General features: G+C 43.0%; 1 protein-coding gene across 4 annotated transcripts; it reads right to left on the bottom strand.

Moving 5' to 3' along the window:
- On the bottom strand, window positions 1–22436 carry ago4 (argonaute RISC component 4). 4 transcript variants are annotated; one of them, XM_024299886.2, is made up of 19 exons: window positions 22235–22436; window positions 14080–14251; window positions 11615–11735; window positions 11013–11194; window positions 9988–10124; window positions 9671–9805; window positions 9258–9345; window positions 9039–9186; window positions 8843–8962; window positions 8609–8770; window positions 5987–6135; window positions 5731–5915; window positions 5482–5641; window positions 4914–5085; window positions 4683–4826; window positions 4470–4604; window positions 4294–4395; window positions 3118–3317; window positions 1–2997 (listed from the first exon to the last, which is right to left on the bottom strand). In XM_024299886.2, exons 1-19 carry the CDS (start codon window positions 22251–22253, stop codon window positions 2889–2891), a joined length of 2640 nt encoding a protein of 879 aa, XP_024155654.1. In that variant the 5' UTR covers window positions 22254–22436; the 3' UTR covers window positions 1–2888. The 4 variants fall into 4 exon arrangements, with proteins under 4 accessions (XP_024155654.1, XP_024155671.1, XP_024155679.1 ...); XM_024299903.2 differs by having other exon boundaries at window positions 8642–8770; XM_024299911.2 differs by having other exon boundaries at window positions 5987–6120; window positions 8642–8770.
- Window positions 22437–23662: the final 1226 nt, after the last annotated feature.

Genomic DNA, 23662 nt, shown 5'->3' with positions numbered 1-23662 from the left:
TTACGGGCATAGAATACCAGTTTATTACTTTGCACATTAACACAAGATTTCCCTGCAGGCTAAAAAAAAAAAGAAAAAAAAAAGAAAAAAAAAACAAGAAAAACATCTGAGCATGTCACATAACAGTGAATTAAAAGTTGTGGCTCCGCCCTCTCAATAGACAAGCAGAAAACGGATCATATAGGAGCCATGGGAAGAAAAAGGGGGGATGAAAAGAAAAAAATAAAAACCCCATACAGGAACCCATGACGAAGAAAATAAAATAATAAAATACATACAATTACAAATTCATTGAGATACAAGATATCAAAGTGAAGGACTTTAAAATGATTGGTGCTCTCTTTTAAAACGGTACAGAAACAGTCTGGGAGCTTTTTTTCCTTTAGTTTTTAAAAAAGGTTAAAAGAGGGTCGTTCCCCTACGTCAAAGGGGTCAGAGTCGCCATGGAAACATGATGCGTGGCACACAGGAGAGGGGGCGGGGGGCGCTCTTTGGCTAGTCCACATAAGAACAAAGTACCTCGTTTAGATTGAACATAACACAAAGAGCTACGCCTACCCCCCCATGCGGGAAACACCTGCACCTCCCCCTCAAAAAATAAAAATAATTCATGTTTGAGACCAAAAACGGGACGTTATTCCTGAACTGAAACATTCCCACTAAACATCCCCCCTTTGAAAAATTTCATAATTTTTTTTCATAATTATAAATATGACTCAAAAAGGTTGTATTTTAAAACAGACGATACTCCGGCATGCAGGCGAGCAAAGTCTACACGTAAAGAAAAAGCTCTAAAGCCTAAAACTAGTCCACCAAAATGCACGTTCCCACTGATTGATACGAGCAAATAAAAACAACCCAGATAAAAACAGAAAATATAAAAATACAGTCACATTGAAGAGTAATAACAACATCGACAACGAGGAGAATTATAGCTTCATTTGTCAGAAATCTTCAGCTGGGATAATATTGCTTCGTGACGTTACAAACAGGAAGTGACCATTTATCCGAGCGGCGGCCCGTTGGCTCTGCTGCCTGCATGGTGGCGTCAGCGCGCACGCCGTCCACAGGAAAGTGCTCAAACTCATTCATAGTAAACCTGTTGCTTTACGGGTGGTTTATTACAAAAGGGTTTCAACTGAGCTGCCCCTCCCCCGAGGAGGCGTGCGCGCTGACCATTTCCCCTCCCCGTCCCGCAGCATCTCACACCACAGGGGGCGCCGCTGGTCGCCGAGCTTAAATCTGTTAAATCCAGTGTTAAAAAGGGCATTAAAATACCAAAGAAGCGCCGTTTAAATACAGATGCATGATGGGTATACGTCAAATACGCACGCCGAGTTTTAAAAAGTCTTAAAAACCCAACAAACCGCTCGGTCCTGATTGTCTCCATCCATCTGCGGCGGATGCTGCGTGTCTGCTACACAAACCCGCTGCGCTAACAATGCTACAAAATGAAGAAAAAAAAAAAAAAAGTAAAAACACAACTCCGATGCTCGGCCCGCTAAACCTGCAGCTCAAGCCCAAGTCTGTTCCTGAACTCACAACTGTACAACCCTAAACATCACAACAGTAACATGGACAACGACGACAACAGTAAAGTTCTACTTTTAAACGAGTCTTAAGATAAGCACAAAACGCCTTATATTAAACTTTTACAAATCTGCTTTGTTGAATGTATAAATGCATAAAGGTACGAGAGATCGACAGTGCCCTCTGTTGGTTGCCAAGCGTCCCCGGTCAGTGCAATGAGCAAAAAAAAATAAAAACAAGAAAGTAAGAGAACCGTGCGGCAGTGGCTTTCTGCGCTCAGGTCCTGCTTCAGGATGGGCCCAAATGATCGACGGGTCCACCATGACCCGGGGTCCGAAACGACCCATGGGCCCAAAATGACCCGGGGTCCGAAACGACCCATGGGCCCAAAATGACTTGGGACCCGAGCGCGGTCCTCACTGCTGCACGTCAAAACCTGGCTTCATCTGCTGCTTCAAATGGATCCTCATGTTCAGACTCACTGAAGACATTTTAACCAAACGCACGAGTCCGGACCGTCAACATGCCTCCACCAGCCTACAGGAGGCGCTGTCCCCTCCCCACACTGCTCTACAGGTGTAAATATATGCTTTTTTTCCTGTATGTGTGAATATAAAACAACTCATCTGAGGCATTTACAGCAGTCAGCTCCTTGATTTCCCTTTACAGTTCAGTGGCCGGCCATAACACGCACACACACACACACTCACGTGCACACATACACAGACGCACACGCATACAATCCGCCTCGCTGGGATAGGAGGAAAATAGCGATGGGCGTGGTCACCTCGCTTGTAAAAGACCAAAAAGGAGTTCAAACACTCGCTCATAAGAAGGAAAATATATATAATAATCATAATATATCATTCTGAAAAGGTCGCCTTCCCTCCCCACCACCCAAACCCAAGACCTTGTGACAGATTTGACCCCCGGGAGGAGGGGGGGCTTTGAGGTAAAGTAGATAAGAGTCCTGCTTCGCCGGAAGAACCTCGGGGCCGGCGCTCCGTGAATCCGATAAACGCGCGAGTGCAGACATTCAAGGAGGAAAAAACAAAAACAAACTCAAAACAATGGCTCAACTGTGTGTCTGTGGGGGGGTCTGAGGGAGGGGTTTGTTTTTGTTTTTTCGTTTGTGCATTGGAGCCCCACCCCCCTGGCGGGGCAGGACTCTCAGTGCTGGATTGCTGGTTGAGAACAGGCGGCTGGAATTGGGAACGCTGGTTGGAGATCGTTCCGTGACTCTTCATCCCGCTCCTCTTCCTCGGTGAGCCGCTTTGGTGAAGGATCCGAACCGAGAGCGAACAGAAAGACGACAGAGACAGACGAGGAAGAGACGCGTGTCGGAGGACGGGCGGTCCTCAGGCGAAGTACATGGTGTGCTGCGTGTCGTAGTGGATCTGAACCGCCTTCGCCAGAGCTTGCGGGTCGCGGCCGTTGCTCTGACCAGACACGTGGCTGCCCTCGGCGCTGGAAGAAAAGAGGCCGACACAAACGGGTCAGAACTGCTGAAAGAAGGTCCTCTGATCTCATCTCACTGTACTCATCATAACTGCACAGATTTTCTCTCGAGTAGCGAGACGGTCTCACCTGTCGTGGTCTTTGTCCACCAGGTGGTAGCGAGCGCGAAAAGCCACCAGCCTGGCGTAGTAGGCAGGCGCCGGGATGGAGACTGAGCGCGTGCAGCGCACATAGGTGTGGCACAGCTGGTAGGTGAGGAGCTGGAGCTCATCGGCCGTGAAGCAGTTGTCATCCCACAGGACGTGGTAGTGGGAGGGGCGACTGGTTCCCTGAGGATGAAGAAGGGAGGGGGGGATTCAAAATAATCATTTACTACTTTGATTTAATCAAGAAAACTCAAGTTATTGTATGAATCCAATACCTTCTTGACCCACTTAGATCTTCAGCATACTTTCGTATTTCAAATACTTTGTTTTAATCAGTAAACTAGCTTCTACTACTACATTTGCTGATATTAGCATAAAGCTAGTTTGTTCAACTTATTTTGGTAATAGTTTGGTTTCTAAGCTAATTTAGTGTTAAGCCTTATCATTAGTAGAGTCAGTAGCTTAGTTTCTTCCACTACTTTTGCTGATATTAGCATAAAGCTAGCTTGTTACGCTTAGACTTTTTTTTTTAAGCTAATTTGACATTAACCGTTATTAGCAGTGTAAGTACTTTTGGTTCTTTAGTTACTTTTGCTACTATAAGCATGAAGCTAACTCCTGAAGTTTAAACATTTTTTATTAGAATGAATCTGGGTCATTAAGCCTATTTAGACATTTTTTTGTGCGTTTTTTAAAGCTAATTTGGTGCTAGTCCTTGTGTTTATAGTAGAAGTATTAGTAGACTAGCTTCTTTACCTACTTTTAACACAAAGTTGGTTCATTACGCTGATTACGGCATTCAAAGCTTAAAGCTAATATGGCACATAATGTTAAAATTTTTTCTTTCTTGCTTTTTAGTATTTGTAGCTTTTCAAGCTAAGAGTTAAACAATGGTATCAACAATGCAACCAAACTTTTTTTCAACATGAAATTACATTTCATCTATTTTTTTGTGTCCAAATCCAGGCTTCTGGTTTTCCAGAAATCCTGCCTTATCTGCTTATCTGGTTGGTAAACACATATGAGATTGGCCCTCATTCCTGGATTTGGACACCCCTGATTTCAGACTTTTTTTGAGTATTTTTTTGGCTAGCAAAGGCATCATTTAAACTCTTCCTCGTCCATATCCCATGCTCTTGTTAGCACCCTAACCACACACCTGAATTCCAGCATGGCTGCACAAATAGAAGTCAAACTCAGACGGATGTGTGATGGTGCTGTCCACGGTGGTGCCGGCTGGAACATTCCCGCTCTTCCCAACCTACACAGAGAACAGAGTCTGTGAGATTCAACAGAAGCACTTGTGTGCGCCATGGTGAGGATACGGCCACTTACCCTCTCAGCTTTGTCAGAGCAGAACAGACGCGTGTGGTGGCGCTTCTGCACCACGATGTAAGTAATGCCAGGCCTGTAGTCCTCTTCCAAACTGATGCACGCCTTCCTGATGGCGATCAGCTCCGGCCAGGCCACCTGAAACACGGCAGGAGCGTCAGCACGGTCGAACTCTGGACCCGTCCCGCTCTGGACAGCTTCAAGCGTCCACTTCACCTGCTTCATCTGTCCCTCGGAAACGCCGCCGCGATAATAAATGATGCGTGTGGGTTTGAAGCGCGTGGACTTGTAGAACTGGATGAGCAGCTCCCGCACCATGTTGGTCAGATCCTGGATCACCTCCTGGCTGAACAGCTGCTCCTGTAGAGACCACTTCAGTCACTCCCTGCCAGAATTACAACCCCTCTTCCATTCGCCCTGACATTAGTCATGCAGTCCAAAAGGCACCTGGGACATGTCCTGCCGAGATGTCTGGACCCGCACCGTCGCACAGTACCGGCTGGGATGCCCGTCCATGCTGCCCACCACAGCAGCGATGGACGGCTTCTTGCCGTCGCCTGCAGGAGGATGAGTGACGTCGGCACCGAGGAAGATGACCGGCTGCTGGAACACTGATGGCCTAAAGAGAAAGCAGGAGATGTTATCAGATGCAAAACAAAGAAAATTTGACAAAGGAGTTCCCCAGGGCTCTGTGCTGGGCCTACTTTTGTTTTATTGCTTCTAAAAACAAAACAGGCTTTTTCTTCCAGAACATTTAAGAAAATAAAAGTTAAAACTCATAAAAATCCAGGTTATGTCTAAATGAATATTTTACCTGGACACCAGCACTGAGCGATGAACCCAACGGAATTTAGTTTACTGAAAATCTAAACATGATGGACAACTACTTTGTATATCCCTGCATCAAATGACCTTAGTATATGCGTCTCCACGTTATTACAAAAATTCTAGAGAAAACTCTTCGTCTGGTCTATTAACGCAGTTTGTGAGACCCTCCAGGTGTCAGTAAACTGACCTCTGATGAGGCACCAGCACATTGTTGATGCCTCCCAGCTTGGCGTTGATCTTCAGGCAGAGGTTGGACAGAGTTTGAGGAGACGTCTTCACCACGTTCTTCACTTGGACACACTGAGTCGCCATGCCAAGGAGGGTGTCCCCCACCCTCTTTACCTCGGCTAAGGATCCAAAAGGACACAAAGGTCAGCATCGCTGAAAGCCAGAGGAACCGGAGCAGAACAACCGGAGCAGAACGACCGTCTCGTACCGTAGACGGGGGTTTTTCCCGGCAGAATGACCACAATCAGCTGCAGTCCCACATATGACATCTTGAGGTGTTTGAACATGGGCTCCACACTGTCGGCTCCCTGGGCATATTTACAGAAACATGGCTGACCCTGAATGGGCATTCCAGCATCCTTCGAGATCTTCCTCAGCTGGTCTGTGAAGCTCCTGTGAGGAGAACATAATTATGATGAAATCTCTCTTTTTTGTGACTTGAAGAGCTCAGAGGCACGACTCACTTTAGCAGGTCCTCCCGGCATTGCTTCTGTGGGGCGAAGCAGGCCACGGCCCACACCTTGATCTCAATTCCAGCATAAAACTGCTTCCCTCTCATGTCCCACACACCCTGGTTGGGCGTGGCCACGGTTTTATTCTGCGGAGAGAGTCCCTGCACTCTTAGTCAACCCCCCGGCTGGAGGAGCCTTCAGCAGTGTTAGTACATTCAATCAGAATGAAGAAGAAAACTCATTCTAGTTTATTTTGAGCGCTGGTGACTCGTTTGAAGGAGAAAGGCTCGGCTTCACTGTGCACCAATTAGGCTGCAACTCAAAATCAGGAAAAAGTTTGAACAAAATTGTAAAAGAAAGCTTAAAAATTAGATTAAAAAAGTCAAAAAGTGATTTTTTTTTTACAAAGCTGAAAAGTAAAAAAAAAGAAAACAAGTAAAACAAAGTAGTCATTTTAATACAGCTGGCCGCAAATATATACATTAAAAAACAAATGTTCCAATTGCTAGGCAGAATACAAGCTTTAAATCTAACAAGACTGCCATGTGATGTCATCAGCCCTAAACAATTAGAAACATCCCAAATATGGAACTCTGTAAAAACTCAAACAGTTTAAAAACGTAATAAAACTTCTATTGTTTTTAAGTCGTATTGAATCTTTTAACTCCCCTTTCTTTGGAAATAAAAGTTTCACTTCAAAAAACTGTAAAAGTGAGTAAATAAAAAAAAAGCCAGAATCTCTTGAAGGAGATTGAACTTTTGACACCATATTGGTCAAAATTGCTAAAAATAAATAGGCTGATTGTTTTATATTTCACGGTATCCCAGCATTCACGCCCCAAATGTTAAATTACAGAGCTTTACTCTGTGAAACGAGTCACCACAGCTCAGGAAGGCTTCTTGAAGAAGCTTCACTCTCTTCTCCTCCACATCATCATCACTACCATAATCACAGGAAACAGACTGCAGCTTTTCTCGGTACTGAGCACGCTCACATGCAGATGCACAGAGCTCCTCGCTCAAACGGGAAAAGTGTTCGATCAACATTTGAGGGCATTTCAGTTGAAGACGATGAGACTCGTCAACTCAGCAGGGAGGTGAACAAACCTCACAGAACTATCTATCTCTGGAGGATCAGGAACTTTCGGTCTTCTGATCACTGGGTTCCATCTGTTGATAGAATGCTGGTTTTACTGAACCCTCATTTGCTAAAATGGAGCAGAATTGGTCCTGGTGTCCCATACTGCAGCGAGGCTCCAAGTCTCATCGCCTTTGGTTCAGAAACACATCCATTCCCCATTCTTGCCATGCTCCTGAATCCTAAAATCAGCCTCTGAAGTCTGCAGAGCAGCCGGATTGAGCAGCAGCAGATCAGAACTTCTGCTCCTGAACTTCTCATGAACTTTAGGTTTTTCTTTTTCCACCATTGCAGCTCCACCAACAGCTGATTTAGAATTCAGAGGGTGAATCTCAGCATCTCCTGAACTCGAGTTATCCATAAATGGAGTCAAAGACTTAAAATAAAAAATAAACTCATCAAACCTAAAGTGTTTAAAAATGACCAGCAGAGGGCAACATTTGTGTTTGTTCAATCTAAGAGGCAGAACTTCTGTTTGGAGAACTGGTTGACAGACTGATTCTGACTGCAGTGCCCCAAAGAGAGCCTTTAAACTGAAGTTTAGACAGAACCAAACCCAGGAGTCCATATGTTTAACCTGGACGCTTCTTAACATTTCTGATTAGATTCATGTAGGTCCTTAGTGGACCGGACCAATAACACAAACTTCCTGTCTCAAAGAACCGGGAAATTTTAGGTTGGGACGGACCAGCTTCAGTACTGACAAAAGCTGGATCCCTTCGTATCTGGTTTGGCTTGCTTTCACACATGCTGCTCTCAAAAAAGCAGACCAAAGTCCAGCAGTATCATTAGCTGCTCACTTGAGGGCGCTATTGCCCAAATCAAGGCTCTCCTGCAGGCTGAACTACTAGAACAGCCTTCTGTCAGCTCTTGCAAAAACAAATTAATACAAGGAAGGGTGGAAAAGCCAACGTTTACCAAAGTTTGGACCAGAACCAGAAAGAGTAGAACCTTTAGTTTGTGGAAAGTCAGTTTGCATTTACACTGACATGAACTGCACCCAAGTTCACTTGCAGGTAAATAGACTCTCAATGAGGACTAGAGTTCAAGTCTCACACCTACCAAACCCAGAGGACAATCCGACAATCCCCTCCTTGCAGGAGGGGGTTGTTGCTGTTCTGCCCTCACTCAAAAATCTGGACATGTCCATCTTTTCCCCCCTCCATAAAGAAAAAGATATGCCTCCTTTTATAGCTTCAGGAAAGGCTTGCATTTCTTTTTAGGAGTCTTTCATCTTTTCGGATCAAAGCCTTTCGATTTCAAGAAGATTCAGGATTGCTGAGATGCACCCCAGGATCGTGAACTGTAGGGGGGCGGGGGTCCAGTTCTGACAGCGTTTGCTTTACTTCCAGAATCAATCTTTTTTTTTTTTTTTAAGCTGGAATCAAATGTTAGTAAATATATTATTGGTGGACCTGGACCCCTCCCCCGCCTCATGTCTCAACAATCACTCGATGCCCCCCCCCCACCCAGTGAAGCCCCAGCCCATTACTCACCCTGCCACAGTCCCTCCCTGTGTCTGTACTCACCCGGCCCCCATACTGCAGCATGGGCGCTGGGAGGACACGCCCCGTCACCTCCGTCATGTCATTGTGCACCACTATGCCGAACTCCTTCAGGTAGGGGTCCGGGCCCCCGACCATGCTGTTGCTCTTTACCTGGGATGGGGGAGACAGTGTGAGTGCGAGGCTCCTGTCGGAGTTTGGGGTTCAGGACCTCCAGCGCCTCACCAGCCTGCTGATCTCCTCCTGCCGGTCGGGGGCGGAGCGCGCCGTGGCTTTGATCATGGTGGATGTCTGGTTGTCCGTCAGCTTCTTGATGCAGCGCTGGCCGGCAACGATGTTGCAGACCTTCAGAGAACAAACAGATAGGTTCAAGAACTCGGAACACGTTACCATGGAAACTCAAAGGCCGGATTTTTCTCACCTCCAGGGGGAGATAGGTGTGCTTCTGCTCCTGCCCCACCTGCAGGCAGGGCAGGTGTGGATACTTGAGTTGAAGGTTGTATTTCTGCTTGAAGTACTGAGCCACCGTGCACTCCATGGCCTGCCCGTTCTCCAGCTGCAGAGGGAACCTGGAAGGAAGTGTGCCTGCGTGAGAAAAATGAACCCTACGAGGCCGATGGAACATGGTGGCGCCGCTTACGTTTGATGGCTGGCAGGCCGACGCGTCACGTTGCAAACACGGTACTTCCTCTTCATCTGACCACAGTGAGTGACCTCCACCTTCAAACCTGATCACAAACGGACGGGAGACCAACACTGCTGAGGGTGGGGCCTTCTCCATATTCAAGTCTTCAGAACATCAAATATTTTCTACTGAGGTCGTAACATCAGAACACACGTTCTAATTCTAATAAAATAAATCATGCATTTTAAAAAATTTGACTCCATCTTCATCTGTGATCTGTGCAAATATTTTCAGCCATTAAACCAATTAAGGTTGGAGACCATTATAAATAAATAAATATGAAAACTAGCAGATCAATCGGAGTTTAGGGAAGCTCGTATTTCAGGTCTTTACTTTCTCAGACGCCTTCACAGAACGTTTCTGCTCACCTCTTATCTCCTTGGTAAATTTGACCCTTTGGGAGTCTGTGAGCGGTTTGGTCTGCTCGTTGATGTTCTGGATATCCAACACCTCACACATGAACTCGATCACAGGCTGAGCACGGTAGAAAGCGGTCGCAGACACTGAGGAGACAGACGGTTTAGTCATGAAGAAAAGCACAGAAACGGACATAAGAAGTCCAGAAATGTCATTACTGTCTTGTTTTTTTTTATTTACAAAGTTTGTACAAACTGAAGGGAGTCAATGACAGTCAGTTATAGTTTGCTCCTGATTACAGATTCAACCTTTCAAACTGAGGCCTCACCATCAATGTTCAGCATCATGTTCCACATGGCAGGACGGACAGACTGATGGAAGCCGAACCACACCTCCCGCCCCCCGCCCAGAGGATGGTAGTAACCCTCTGGAGGGGAAAAGAAGGAGCGTCCAACAGGAGTGTACCTAAAGGAGGGGGTGACATCAATAGGGTCACCAAACCAATTTTTATGAAACAAAGCACAAGTTGAGAGTAAAAACTAAAGCTCCACCCTGGTCAGCGCTGCATGTGACAAATTCATGGAATAGAAACACTTTTTTTCAAAATGGAGGCTTCTCAGTTGGTTTTATCTCCATAGCAACCATTTTAATTTTTGGTCACCCGGTGATGACAAACAGGTTTATGTCCTTTTTAGAAGCATTAGCAAAAGGAAAATTTTGGATTTCCTTAGCAACAGAAGCTTTTGGTTAACTACTCCCATACTTCTAACATGTTCACGTTGTATGTCACATCGTTTCATTCAGCTTTAGACAACGATTTATCTATTCAATTTTCAGAATATTCCAGTAAAAAATGTGCAAGCAAGTGGAAATGAAACTTTTGCTAACTTGCTATGCTAACGCAGTTAACTGTCAAAAATGAACTTTCACTGGGAGCTAGGTACAATTTTGGTGAGTTTTTCTAATTTTTGCTCAAAGACATGGTAATAAAGAAGAATTGAGAAAACTGTTGACTAATTAATATTAGAATTAACTCCCAATTTTACAGTTTGGCCCAAATGCTGCGTTTACTTCTAGAGACAATGTTAGAGGGAAGAGCCAAAACCCTTCAAAATAAGAGCTGTTAGGAGCCCACTAAAAACAAATTCATGAGAAAAATGTCTTGTTTTATTTTGGAAATAACTGCTTTCTTCTTTAAGTGGCATGAGATGTCGCATTTCTACCCTGGATGTCTTCAAATCAGGACCGTTTTTTTTCTTGGCTTCTCATTTTTCTTTCTTTTTGTTGTTATAGGGCTTTATGAAAACAATAGTGTTTTTTCAAATTCTAACTACACTGATGAATTGTGGGTACCTCATGGAGGGCAGGTGCCGCGTGATGACGTCCAGGGCCTGAACAGAGTCCTCAGGGACCTCGTTCAGGTGACCCGACAGCGCCTCCAGCAGCATCTGCAGGCTGACGACGGACACCCACTGCAGCGACACCTTAAAGGTCTGGTCCTTCCCCTCGCCTGGAAGAGTCACCTCCAGATCCACCTGAGGAGAAAAAAAAAGAAATTTAAAATGTGGAATCTCGATGTTCATTTGGGCTTCAAACACAAAAAGGTATAATTATATGAAAACAAGTGAACAGAAGGTCTGAACTGTCGAGTTGGGAAGCTTAGAAATGATTTTATTGATCACAGAAACTCCCTGATGGACTTTTCTGACCAGAGGAGCTGCTGATGGCTCAGTGCTGCTGTCAGTCTAAGTGTTTATTGACTCAGCTAAAGAAGTTCTAAAGAATCCACGTGTTCACTAGCGATGTTCTGTATCAAGGCTTTGAAGCATGTGAAGAGTAGCCATTTAAGAAAAAAGAAAAAAATCATAATTACTCAAAACCGTCTCATCTATCTCGTTTGATAAATCACACTAAAAGAGGACAGAGTAGAAGATGGGGGTGTTTTTGGTACTGACCCGGTCTCTCCCGATGGGCAGTGGGTGGGCTGTGTACATGTTCCTCTTCCCGTCATAACCCGGCTGCCGGTCTCCAAAGATCTGCATCTTGAAGTGCCGCACCATGGTGTCCACCACCTCCCTGACAGACAGATGGACGGACACGGTTTGACGTCTCCATAGTAACCTGTACATGCTCATGAAAGGCATGCTTTTTCCTACTACAGCACAAAAACTTCTCTGGCTTTAGAATTTAAAACGTGAAATCAAACTGTGAGCCAATTTTTAAAAAGTCATTTTTGTATAATTGAAAGCTAAAAATGATCTTTAAACAAAGCACAAAATTAAAAATGCACATATATAAAACAAAATAATTTTCAATTTTTTTACATTAAAAAACCCCAAAATCCAACTCAATGTTTTCCAAATTTTTCCAGCTTTCAATAAAGTAGGGAAGTCAAATGCTAGAACACTTTCTAGACTCTTCTATGGGGTCAAATCCGGATCATCTTAACCCTTAAACACCAGAGCAGGGGTCACCAAAGCACAACTCACTAGTGAGCTGCGTCTAAAATTACATTTTATTCTGTTGCCATTTTTTTAATAAACTTGAATTTACATGGATTTAAAAATCGTAACGTCTAAAAAATATGTTCATGATAGATGAACTTTAGATAAGTTTAGGTGACCTCTGACCTACTCCAGTTCAAGGATCATTAATTTTGTTAAATAAGCTGCAGATTTGGTCATTAGTTCAAAATGTGACAAGATTTGTTTAAAAATGTGTAAGATGATTTTTCTTTAACATTACATAATTGACAAACATGGTAAAACATAGTGAAAATGGGACATTTTTCCCATGAAATGAGGTGATGTAAGTGATCATCTGAAAATGTAACAATTACTGAGATGAATAAAATACAGAATATTGATATCTGATTCCTAGCTTGTTGTCATTGTTGATAATTATGGTGAGAAATCTGTGTCTTTAAATAGAGGAGTATCATTATTCATCATTAATAATGTATAACTAAAGGTAAACTAGGCATTTTTTTAATATCAAACTGATAGCCCTTGGTATGAATCAGTACACGAGTTTCAAAAAGGTTGGTGTCCCCTGCACCAGAGCTTTAGCTCCAGTGTTTACATTCCTTAGACTACCATAATTGCAATTAAAGTTATTCCTGTAGATTCCAAAGTGGAGAAAAGCAAATTGCACTGATATTCAACACTTTACTGCAGTGAAGTGCTAATCAACGTAAATCATCCGATTCTGTCACAAAGAAAGTGGCTTTGCGCCGTTATGCAACAATCTACGTTAATAAAACGGTGCCCCTGATTCACGTTTATCACCATACCCCCACGGTCACTTCTGCTAATCATCTCTGTGTAATGTTTAGTTTCGGCTGATGAAACCGTAGAACATCTGGGGATGTCAATCTAGAACTGAAAGACAAATTTCCTATACCTATAGCAGCTACAAAAAGTTTAATAAAAAGTGTTAATTTGATGACTGCAATGTAGCATTAGCATGAGCTAATGCTAATGAGCTGTTCCATGTGCCGCTTGTGTGCAAACACAGACCAGTTTAAATTTGGACAATATTTTCCCTGACCGGACTTTATGATGTGGTAGATAAATACAACAAAATTAATTTGTACAATATAAATAAAATTAAGAAATTCAAAATAAGAAAATCAGAAAAAAGTTTAAAAAGTGGTTTATATTGCAATATATATCATTATATCCTGATTTGAGAACTTAAAAAAAAAACGATATTATAACGTAAAAAATACCATATCGCCATATCGTTTAAATTCAGACTTTATGTTTTTTCAGAGTTGACTCTAATTTTACGAAGGGCTTTGAGGCCATTGGATATCGGGTGACGTCATTTCCGCTCCGGAACAGCGTCTGTTGTTGGCGCCGCCTGTGTCATCCGTGCTCTTATGCCTCTTATGTCCTCCCAAAGTTTGTTACATTAGAGGAGGGTTGACACAGGTGACACCAACAACACACACTGTTCTGGAACGGTCGTTAACTGATGTCAATCTTGTCCTGGTAGCCAACTGGCTCAAAGCCCCATCCCTGCGAAAATGAGGTTCAACTAAAGCCTGAATTCAAACAGTAAATTGAAAACTGAAAGCAAAGAGTGGAAGAAACAAAAAAAAAAAACTAAGTTGCAAATACAAAACAACAGCTGTTATGTTTTAAGCCGAATTCATCTGCTCAGAAACTAAAATCAACAAACCTAAAGAGAGGCTGCAGGATGAAACATTAACTTTAACATTCTAAATATTCTACAATACAAGACTTTTTTTCCCCATGTATTAGTCAATAGTAAACCACTGAAAAAAAGTGTAATCTATCGCCTACAGGACAGTCATCAGGGCTATTATTGAGACTTGGACATGAACATCTGTGCCTGGCGCGGTTCAGTGGGCTGGTGTGAGCGCCCGCAGACACGGACGACGCTCAGGCTTTACCTGTTGACCCTTCGAGGCCGTTTCTCAGGCTTGATGTCGATGTCATAGTGATAGACGTCAATCTTGGGAATCTGCACCTGGAAGTGGTTGGCAAGGAGCCGGATGGGTTTCCCCACCGTGCCGAGGCCGGGACGCCGCGGGGGCTGAAACAGAGAGGTGGGAGCAGGCGGCCCTGGGGAGAGCAGAGAAGGAAGAGTGAAGCGGTCATCGCCATGGCGATCACAAAAGCTGTAATAAAAAAAAAAAATGTTCAGCACAGAAGCGGAAGGCGGGTGGAGCCGCGCGAACAAGGCGACACTGACCTCTGACCTGGGAGGTCAAGATGAAGCTGGTTGAACAATGACCTCCAATTATACACCAACCCCCCCCCCCCTCATCTCACCCAAACACAAGGGTGCCCCCCCCTGCTGCTAAGACAAAGACACTCCGCTCACAGACAGACTGCAGAGAGGCCATATGGAGCGCCCTACACGCCGCTGTGATTACCGTTGTACACCGTATGATTACACAAGCAGCCAACATAAAGATGGCAAACAAGCCATGGGGCGTGGAGGCAGGTGGGTGTAGTGGGGGGGTGGGGTTCTACAGTATAGCTGAGGATCTGGAGGTGGATGTCGGCATCACATAAATCAAACTACTGACATCGAAATTTCTTGAGAGCTTGATAAAAAAAAAGCCCCCACATCAATATATGTGGGTGGTGTTGGGGGCAGCCTGATGACGCTGCTGAAAGCTTCTGTCCGCTCCCCCCAACAGTGAAAGGACCGCGGGGGTCCTGCTGAACCCCGTGAACCGGCACGCTCCAGTTACCCACTGAAGCGCGAGATCGTGGACAATCAAGACCCTCCCCATCGGTTTGTGAGGACGCGCCGGCTTCGTCTCGCCGCCCCACCAATCAACCCCCCCAACCCCCCAGTCTGAGGAAAAAAAAAAAACTTCTGATGCCGCACGCCTGCTTCTGTCACGATTTCCGCCTAAATCCATTTCATGACTCATTTCATCCTACAAGCCTGGTTACCAACGGCAACGGTCTGCCCCACGCCAAACACGCATCGCGCACACGTTCACCCACGTCCATTTATATTACTTTTTTCCAGAATGATACTGGCTTCTATTCTTTAGACGTTCACGTCTGCGATACTAAACGATTTGACCTCCACCTTCACTCCGCTACATCAACACAAGCAGCAAACCAAAGTCCCGGTCTTTAGCAGGACTTTTTACCATCGTCACATGATGTTTAAGAGAGGTTTACAAAACAAACATTTGCTCATGGTTTTAAGTCACAGCTCCACCTTTCTTTAAATGCTTCAAGATAAGGTTTAGGACATTAGGGTGGAACCCTGTGTGTGCAACGGTATCGCATTAATATGAGACGTTTTACTCATAAAGGCTACAACTGTATTCTGGTCACATGACACACAAACACAAGACTATTGAGCCTTATAGCTAAAGACTTTATTTTCCACGCAAACGTATACTTTGAGTCATTATCGTCTAATGTGTTCCATTCATGAGAACTGGACAGAGTCAGAGTCAGAGGTAATGGCTCACTTCTGGCTCCAAACAAAGTAAGTCAATTCAGTCACCATTTATTTTTGCATTACAGACGCCGCCATGTTGGAACCAGACGACATCAGCAGCAGTGATCGCTCCGAGTCAGTCCGAGTCAACATTTCTATGGCAACCAATCTCACCAATCAGGAGTGTTCTTGTTGGAAGTCCACACCCCCTAATCGTTCTGAACATACTTTTATCTGACTGGTCAGTTTATAACTTGGATAGCTTGGGCTACAGAAAATATACCTTTAAAAACAGCATTAACAAGAACGCTTTAATTAAAGTTATTAGAGCAACAATGATTATTCTGACAAATAGAATGAGTAATAGTCGTTTATTTTTCAACAAGTCTATGGGGTTTTGGCTTCTTGGAACCAGCGGATAATTTCTAGTTGGAACGTGAAAGGGAGGGGTAATACAATCAATGGTTTAGCATCAACAACAGGAAGAGGTTCCTCAGAAATCCATTTGTCTAAATGTGCTCCCAAATGTATTAATGTTGCGTTAAAAACACAATTTTGGCTGTTTTTCAACAGCCATATCAACAGGAAACACTTCCAGGTCAAAGCTGCTGCTGGAAACTGCCTGGAAGCTTGAACTCACTACTTTCACTAACAAAAAAGGAGGGAAAATGTCAGCGATGGATGAGTGAACAATGTGAAGCTGCAGAGAGAGACTGTTCCTGAGCTAGTCAGCGAAACGGCTGACTGTGTGTCTGTGTTGGTTTTGGTTGGTGTTGGCGAGTTAGCTGGAGAGGGTCAGAGTCTGTGAAGCTGCAGCAAGAAGGTAAAGGCACAAAATGAAGCAAAAAAGGAAAACAACTCCAAGAAAAAAAAAAAGAAAAACAGCTGCGTAAGCGTTACTGTGCGTTTTAGCAACCTCATTTCTGAACTGGTCACCAGAGAAATCAACTTGTTGGTTTACATGTTTAAGAAAGACTAAATATTAACTTTAGCTGAACTGATTCCAATTTCCCAGGTCAAAAACAATACACAACTGTTGTTTTGGAGCTATAAAACAACAGCAAACACACATTTCAATTGTTTTTTTTTTTTTTTTTTTTTTACAGCTGCGATTTCATAACAAAAGCTTTATAATGCTGCGTAATACATGGAAATTAAGCGGTTGGAAGTTAATTTAATTTTCTAGTTCACAGAAACAGCACGGTAGATGCTATTTTGTGATATTCCTTTTTGCTTAATAACAAATCTATAAAGTTCTCCCAAGTTTTTTTAGTACTTTTTTCAATTTAACATTAAAAACTATGTAGATTCATCATCTACTTACAGGTTCCTGAACTTTTACATTGGTCTTCTCTGTTGTTGTTGTTTTTGTGGGTTCATTTTACATTAAATTGTGTCTAAACGTTAATCTCCAAAGCTCTTCACGTGGATGTGAACATCTAGTGCTGAGGAGGCTTCTGCTGACTGAGTAAAGAATTAATGTTGAGGGGTTTTCTACCACTACTGGTCTTTAAGAAGAGCACTTAATACTACCCAAGTATAAACCACTCAAGTGATCCATCAAAATCACCAAAAGTCTAAAAAAAAAAGGCTAAAAACTCTCAACTTGGTGATGTCTTGGATCAAAAAAGCCAAAGCTGGATCTAAAAAGCGGCTGAATGTGAAGCTTGTTGCGCACACATGGTGTTGCATCTGTCACATACATTTTTTTCGTGTTTTTGCATAAAAAACAATAGCGTTAAACACAAAATAAGACTACGACCTTCATGAAGGCAATACACAAATTGATATTACAGTGGTCCTTTGCTATAACACATCCACTCAGTTCTGTGAATTTTTAAGTGCAATTTTACTCAGTTTTTCCCACATTGCACTGTGTTCTCTGTCCTGACTGGCTGCAGACCATTGACAATCTCCCTCATGATGTGTCCCTTGTACAGGATTGCCAAATTTATCACAAGCACATCTTCGTTTTCATTCTATAACTCCAGACTTACACTTTGCTACAAAGGTTTGAGCTTTGAGACTTTAAACAAGAGAGAAAAGTTTCTGTCCAAGAAATATACCATATGTATGGTGAGGGGTTTTATAGTCTTAAACTGTAACACAGACGACAACAAAATACCACATGCTCTTTGACTGTTCGTTCAACTATCATATTTCTAATGGACACTTAAAAATCATCTGGTTTACATTGATTAAGAATTTCACAACTATAAAGTGTTGCCAATCGGCGCATCAGTTGGATTTAATTTAATAGTGTTAACTGTTGGAAAGTTACAGTAAGTAAAAAACATGAGGGTTTTAACTGGTAAAATACCTATAATTGTAAAACATAAAGCTTAATATTTTGTGGATTTTGCGTATAGCAAGTGCATAGCAGGTGTTTGTGGATCTATATGAAAGCATAACATTTGATTTAAGTTTATTTTCAATGCTGAATTTTAAAATATTAATTTAAAAAAACTGTTTGATGGCCTAGTGGAGAAGTGTCTGTCCTAAAACAGAAATCAGTTAGATCATACCAAAGATTTTTAAAATGGGACCCAATGCTTCCATGGTTTAGGATCATTATCAAGAGGGTTAGATTGGAGGGGTTCACCCCCTCAGGAGAGGGGTCAAATGTAGAGAAGTTTCAACACGATTAAATCTGAAAATAGCGTACTTTTACTTTATTTTTTGTCCAAAGCGTGTTCGGATGCGGTGATTTCATGTGGTGGACGGAACTAAAACAATTCAAAAGCTAAAATCTTAAGATTTTAGAAGCTTCAGCTGTCTGTTTGCTCACATTTAAGGAGTCACTTGTGACTTTTTGAAGAAACAAACAAAATCCTCAATGATTCAACAGTCCTTTACTCAGTTCAGTTCAACAGTGGAACTAAGACATCCTACAAGCAGCTGCAAAAACCCACAACAGAAACCAAAAACATTTTGCACACCTCAAAAGGAGAGCACCAGGACTCCTACATGAGACCTAGCAAATTTCGACTTCTTCAACCACCAAAAACTGAGAAGCAGCTATTTTTAGCGTCTTCAGCTGCCATTTCACGGCGCCATCTTCTCGTGTGTGACCTGTGCCCATCAGATCAGACACGATTCTGAATTCAGAAACAAGGTTCTGACTAAAAACAAGGAGAATAAAGTCACAACATATTGTAAATAAAATAAAATGATCCGATGGGGGAAAAAAAAACCCTGCAAAACACACATCTTTGCTTAGACTATAAAAGCAGAAACCGATTTCTCCAAATGTTTTTCAAGAGAATTGCCAACAAAACATTTTTTTCTCACAAATGCATTTTTCATGAACAAATTAGAAAGAAACGAGAGCCTGAGCAGACCCAGCTCAGTAAAAAGTTCTGCAGAGTAGCTTCAGACCACCTCAGACATCGGAGCTCCAGCTTCAAGAAAAAAGTGGAACTTCTCAAAGTAAATGAAAGATTTGGTGAAGATTTGTTTAGCTGAAAAATCTTCAAAAACAAACAAATGCTTTAGTTTTTCAGGAAATAAACACATTTAGCTTCCTAGTCCTTCCATGCAGCTCACCATCTGAACTGTCCATGCAGGATCAATATTTATTGATAATTCTGCCTCCTGTTTTTTAAACCTGCTCCATCGTATCAGGCTTTAAACAGCTCAGGAAGTGTGAGAGATTCTCCTGAAGCAGGACAGTCCTGAGCGTGCCTTCAACTGCAGAGATCCATCAACTCCTCTGCGGCCTGACGTGCAGCGTCATCTCTCTCAGCCACTTACTGGCTGCAGAGCTGACTAACGCCACGTGTGTCCATGGTAACCGGAGGGTGATGGAGCAGAGAGACAGCTGGGCTTAAAGCTAACGAGGATAACAACCGACTCGATGATGAGTCAGAGCCTGAGAGAACTGATGCCCACACCTCCGAATCACCTGGATTAAAGCGGAACAACCGAGAACACGAGAACGCTCTCCAGGTTCAGGTCTTCACCACAGCTTCTGGTCTGGAAGATTCAGACGTGCTCCTCCACGGGAGTAAACACCAGCGCTCCTATCCGACATTCAGAATAATATATATAAGAATTTCCTGCAGTTCACCAGACGATCAAAAGGGGGCAGTGCAGCAGAACAGTCATAGTTTTCGTCTCCAAACTTTTGAACACAAATATACAAATATCTCTGCACCACAGACTTTAGTTCTTCACCAGAAGTTCTGCTCTTTGTCTTGATAGCAGCTTCAACGGGTTGGAACATGGAACTTTTATTGCAATTTTATTGCACATCGACCTTTGACCCACAACGGAAACAAACAGACCTGCAAACGAGGCCCAATCCTTACTCCAGAGCAAACAAAAGTCTGAGGTGAAGTTTTCCAGTTTGGCCTGTATGAGCAAATGGACTTAGCAGAAGACTGCCAGGATGAGGCCACAGAAATCCCAATAAAATGCATACCACGGTCCGAGTGAATAATTGATTGCTGCAGGTGTCTATTAAGAGGCGTTTTGGACACCTATAAAAAGGTCATATACCCTGAATGTTCTGTATCATTTGCCTAAACACCAGTTGGTAACCAGAACAACACAAACATGTTAAAATTATTAATTAAAGAAATAAATTGATACACATTTAATTATCAAAATTAATGCATGTTGTTAAAAGGAATTTAGGAAACTACTTTGTTTCTATGAAAAACTATTGCTTCAAAATTTGGACTAAAACAACCAGTAAGAGGTGAACTTTCCCTCTGAAGTGATGCTTTGTATCATGTTTAGCACATAATACTACATCCCTGTGTTGGCTAGTCCTCATAAACCAGCTGTGGCAAAGCAAGGGCCGGTTCTTTGGCCGTAACCATGACAACAAATCACACCACGTATCAAACAGTGTGCTTCTAGTAAAAAATGATTTAAACATAAAAAATTGCAAGATTAAAGTACTAATAATTTAATTAACTTCTTGTGCGATTATGCACATCGAGCTGTGCTTTATCAGGAATGAATGGACTTCATGGAAAAAGCCGTCCGACGAGAAGTCTTTCATTAATTTCTGATAATGGACACCTCGTAGGGCATTATCCCTTACATTTAAATCTAAGAATTAACACAGACAACCTCACTCCTCGTATGGTCACCCAAAACTGAGATCTCTCAGTTTACAGGCACTCCTGCTATCTTACAGCCCGTCACACCCCCAACCTAACACTAGCAGTGCAAAAAAAAGAAAAAAAAATTGGAGCAATCCAGCCATACAGTTTTAAGAAAACAACATGTACATGGATCTGTTTGTGTGCAAGTGGGTGCATAAGAAAGGAGCAGATTCTATTTTACAAATACAATCTTTTTAAAACTCATCTGCTCTTGATTTATGATGATTTGAATAAAGAAATATGCCTATTCTCTCTAGTCTCAGTCATGAAAAAAATGCCACAAAAACACAATCTGAGTGGGTCTTTAAAAGCATTATTAAACATCAAACTTTCTTTGTGAAAAGTTAGATTTCACAACTTTGTTGTGGGGGGTTTAAAACCATAAACTCTGAATTTAAGCCAGGATTTATCAGATTTTGGAGGGAAAACAACCTGCCGGGTTTGTGTGAATTCTGGATTTGCTGAGAAAATGTGACTTCTCCAACATAAACTGTGTCAATTAAAACTCGGGTGCTGCTCTTCATCTGAACACCAATTAGGTTATTCACTAGGGGAATAGATGAGTTGATTGATAATCAAAAAGCAGCACAGACACAGAACTTTCCCATCAGCTCATCAATCCAACTGGACCCGTCCAGAAAAATAACACGTGTTAGTCTGACAGTCCAGGATCTGATGAACCAAACCCAGAATTGTAGTTGGACCCAAAACCCTTATCCCAGATCAAGCCAGCGCGTGTGCATGGATCACCAAAAAGGTGCTTTTCAGGAACAAAAACATCTCACAGGTGGGGACGGTGCGCGCGCGCCACCCCACCCGCGTGCTCTCTGCGGGTCTTTGTTGTCATGCGGGAGCCGCATCCTCTGCGTTTCGGCGAACTGGGCTCGGTCGATCCTCGCGCCCCGCTGAGATGGCTCCGGGCACGCGTGAACCGATGACAGCGAAAACCACGAGCCAGGAGAAAAAAAGGCGCGCGCGTGTGTGTGTGTGTTTTGCTGGCATTCATTTTGTTTTCGCAGCCTCCGCTGTCATCGAGTCAGGGAGCCGCGACCGACGGTGAAAACGTGAGGTTTCAACCTAAAAAAACACGATTTGCGTCGCATTTCGACGGAGTTATGAGTCTGCCGTGAGCAAATTGGGCTGTAGCCGTGAAAGCAGGCAGAAACGAGCGACGTAAACACCGCACGACGCTGAAGGAAGGAGGAAGCTGCCAGTTAAATCCCCCCTCACACAAAGCCTGCTCCGAATGACGGGGCTGTGGGTGCTCCGCATGAACCCACGCGGACCTCCGGCGAAAACACCCACCAACCCACGCTCGGTCAGTCGGTCGGTGGAGCTCCGCGGTCCAACTGCGACGGGGAGGCGGCTGGGCCTCGGTTCGTTTCCCTTCGCCAGCTCGCCGAGGCCTCACCTGCAGCCGCGGCCCCCAGTGAGCCCGCTTGTCCGTGCTCACGCGCCCCACACTCGGCTGGCGCCTCAACTCCTCACCGCTTCTGTTTCTCTGACATTTCTTACCGGGTCCGAGTGCTTCCATGGCCGAGGCCTCTCTCTCCGTCTCTGTCCCGGCCTGGCGGCTCCGTACCGACGCTGAAATTGGGGGCGGTATTGCGAAGCTTAAAGGGGCTAATCTAAAAAACGGAAATATAAATGGACGCGCGGCGGACTGTACTCTCTGACCGGAGCTGCCGCGACTGCTTCTGGGGATTTGTATCTGCGCCTGCGCTTCTCAGAAGACGTGGGGCTCGCATTGCGCATGCGTAATTTACGGTCTCGTACCTCCAATTTCAGAGATGCTAGACAGTCACATTTAAGATGCATTTCAGTGTTTTACTAGTAAAATCGGACTGTTTTGATTCTTTGAGATATAAAACCACATGTTATATGTTAAGTTTCTACGGTCCACAGTCCAAAAACACGCTTTGTAGGTCAGTTGGTGAATCTAAATTGTCTTTAGGTTTGAGTTCCTGTAACAACCTGGTGAACAGTTCAGGATGTACCGTCTTTGCAACAGCAACTTTGTGACCCTCAAAGGGATTCAGCAGGGTGTAGCGTTTGTGGTCACAAGTTTGTCAGTCCACACAGAAAACTGCAAAGTTTCATGTTGTGTGAAATGACAGAAACAGTGGCAAAAAAAAAAATAAATAAATAATAAAAAAATTGAATAGGAAGAAAATCAATTATTGTGAAGATGGGAAATGGGATTTTACATCTTCTATTTGCATAAAAATAGTTTATATCCTCAAAATGAAAACAAATAAAGACTATCCTGCTGTGCTTCCTCAACAAATTAATAAGATATACCTCTCAATTTTTGTATTTACCTTTAATTATATAGATCTGCTTCTTTTGACATCCCAATAAAAATAAATGTTACTTCAAATTGCACATCTTGACTATGTAAACCATAAAATTGCCTTTTTTTGTTATATGAAAGATGAGGAAAAAAATAATGAATTTAGATTTAAAACCCTTCTAAATAACGTGCAGATTTTGTCTTCCACTGGTACCAATCAATCATCCAAAAGACAAAAAGGTTTCATTTCTGAGTTTGTGGCAAAACTCACTGTTCTAGTAAAAAAAAGAGAGAGAACAATTAACTGTTTAACTTATTTACGTTTTGTTTAACATTTTCCTCAGTTAAACCTTTGACCCCAAAAGAAATATAGCGGGTTCAGAAAAATGTGTAGATGAATTTGCTCAGTTATGATACTTTTATTGTGATAAGAAGCCCACGAATTGTTGGAGTTTATGAAATCAGTAGAGAATATCCTGGCTTTTTACATTGTAATGCTATATTTTGCTTTTATACAGTTTAACTTTTTTGCTTGTAGAATTTATATTAACTTTATTGGTTTGAACAGTTTCATTTGTGTCCGGTTTGAGTCTATTTTATGGGAAAGCTTTGAGATGACAGTGTTATAGGTGTGTTTGTTTGTGTGCAAC

This window comes from Oryzias melastigma, linkage group LG11, assembly GCF_002922805.2.
Source record: "Oryzias melastigma strain HK-1 linkage group LG11, ASM292280v2, whole genome shotgun sequence".
NCBI lineage: Eukaryota > Metazoa > Chordata > Actinopteri > Beloniformes > Adrianichthyidae > Oryzias > Oryzias melastigma.
This window is presented reverse-complemented; position numbering and strand designations above follow the sequence as displayed.

Bases quoted from the DNA above. Each gene is read 5' to 3' on its own strand.
- ago4 (XM_024299886.2), bottom strand. The intron at 9,187-9,257 runs GTAAGCGGCGCC...ACTTCCTTCCAG, and splicing joins CGGCCTGCCAGCCATCAAAC to GTTCCCTCTGCAGCTGGAGA. The intron at 2,998-3,117 runs GTGAGACCGTCT...CTTTTCTTCCAG, and splicing joins GTGGACAAAGACCACGACAG to CGCCGAGGGCAGCCACGTGT.